This window comes from Mastomys coucha, unplaced genomic scaffold (assembly GCF_008632895.1).
Source record: "Mastomys coucha isolate ucsf_1 unplaced genomic scaffold, UCSF_Mcou_1 pScaffold5, whole genome shotgun sequence".
Lineage (NCBI taxonomy): Eukaryota > Metazoa > Chordata > Mammalia > Rodentia > Muridae > Mastomys > Mastomys coucha.
The window spans coordinates 115975408-115977131 of NW_022196911.1; the positions used below are offsets into that span (position 1 = coordinate 115975408).

Consider the following 1724-nt stretch of genomic DNA (forward strand, 5'->3'; position numbering starts at 1 on the left):
TTGTGCTGGGTAGAACTATAAGACAGGGTGGGTGTGAACTGAGAGACACAGAGAGGATGGCATATGTCAGGCTGGGTTGATGGTTCATTTGGTAAAGTGCCTGCCACACAAGCATGAGGATTTGAAACCCATGAAACTCTCCCTGCACTTTTGCAGTGAGTGGATCCTTGCTTACTATCCAGCCTAGCTGGTGATTTCAAGTCAGTGAGAGATGTCTCAGAAGCAAATGGATGGCTTCTGAGCAAACAGTCTACACACACATGCATACACACACACATACACACATGCACACACACACGCATACAGACACACACACATACACGCATACAGACACACACATAAGCATACAAACACACACACATGCACACACGCACACACATGCACACACACGTCAGCATGCTCAGAGAGCCATGTAATTTTGCATTGTGACTTTACTAATGTGAGAAGAGTAACTAACTGTTTTGAATCAGTGCCAAGTTTACACCTTCCTTTTTCTTCACTGTCTTAGGATGTCGAGAAAGTCTTTAAAATGTTTTTGCACCTTACGGACATTTATCAGCATAGGTAAGCAGGGAGGCCAAGGGCAGCCTTGTCTTCCACATAGCTCTGGGAGGAATGGTGGCTGTCCCTGCTGGCTACAGCTTCCGGCACACATGCTGCCTCACTGGGGAGATTGCAAACCAAGCCATGAGGCACGGTGTGTCCAGATCTGGCTGCTAAAGGATTGTCCCTGCTCCATTTGCTGTGTGCCCCTTCACTGGACTTATCCGAGTCCTGACTTCCAGCCAGAGGCAAGGCAGACTGGAGAAGTCAAATGTGAGGGGATTACTTACTGTTTGACCAGGAGCCCTGCAAAAGCAGCCGGAGGAAGGGTGTGGTCGCCCACACTGGTGGGGAATCCCTGACAGAGGAGCAGGAAGCAGAGCTCGCATTGCATAGGAAGTCGGGAAGTGAGTGGGGAGAGAGCAGTAATGACGGTCAGATCTTTTCTGCTTTGACTTCTGGTCTGCAGCAGCCATGAGTTGGAGTCACAAACATTTGTCCTGCTGGGATCCAGACTTTGAGTCCTCTCATAGTATAGCAAGTGCTCTTCACTACTGAGCCTTTCTCCAGCCCCGGCCCCCCTTTCCTTCCGCAAACTGAGGATTGAACCCCAGCATGTCAGGCATGCTGGGCAGTTAACCCCTGCTTGCCCCACGCATAAACACACTCTGTAAACATGAGCCTGCATGTGTAGGGCTAGGAAACACACCACCCCACACAGAGGACCTGCTTTTTTTTTTTTTTTTTTTTAATTTAACCTTTTTCTTCCCCTTTCTCTCTTCTCATATCTCAACTATTTCAATGATTTCTCTATACTTTTTTGGGTAGCATCTTTGGGGAGAACCTGCTACAGATCTACTTGACTGAGGGTTTGACCCTCCATGAAACTGTCTGCCACATCACAGCTAGCCCACAGTTCTTCGAGATTCCTGCCCTGTCTGCCAAGCTTCTCTGTGAACTACTTAAGCTCAGTCCTCCAGGGGTGAGTGGACTTTTCATCTGACACTATATTGGAGGTGTGGGCTTCTGGTCACCTCAGTTTGAAAGGGAGTCCGAGCTGATTCAGCCATGAGGGAGGCCCTGCTCCAGCTGAGCTCTCTCTGGGCTGGAAGACAGTTCTAGGGCTTGGGTTGGAGGGAGAGGGGGAGGCTGTAGGCAGGGCTTCTGATGTCCAAGGGCAA

General features: G+C 49.5%; 1 protein-coding gene across 1 annotated transcript in view; it reads left to right on the forward strand.

Moving 5' to 3' along the window:
• The window catches only part of Rnf213 (ring finger protein 213), a 110078-nt gene that overhangs the window by 28831 nt on the left and 79523 nt on the right, over window positions 1-1724 (forward strand). Inside the window, 2 exon segments of the mRNA XM_031354095.1 lie at window positions 509-564; window positions 1372-1537. Coding sequence (XP_031209955.1) covers window positions 509-564; window positions 1372-1537 — 222 coding nt within the window.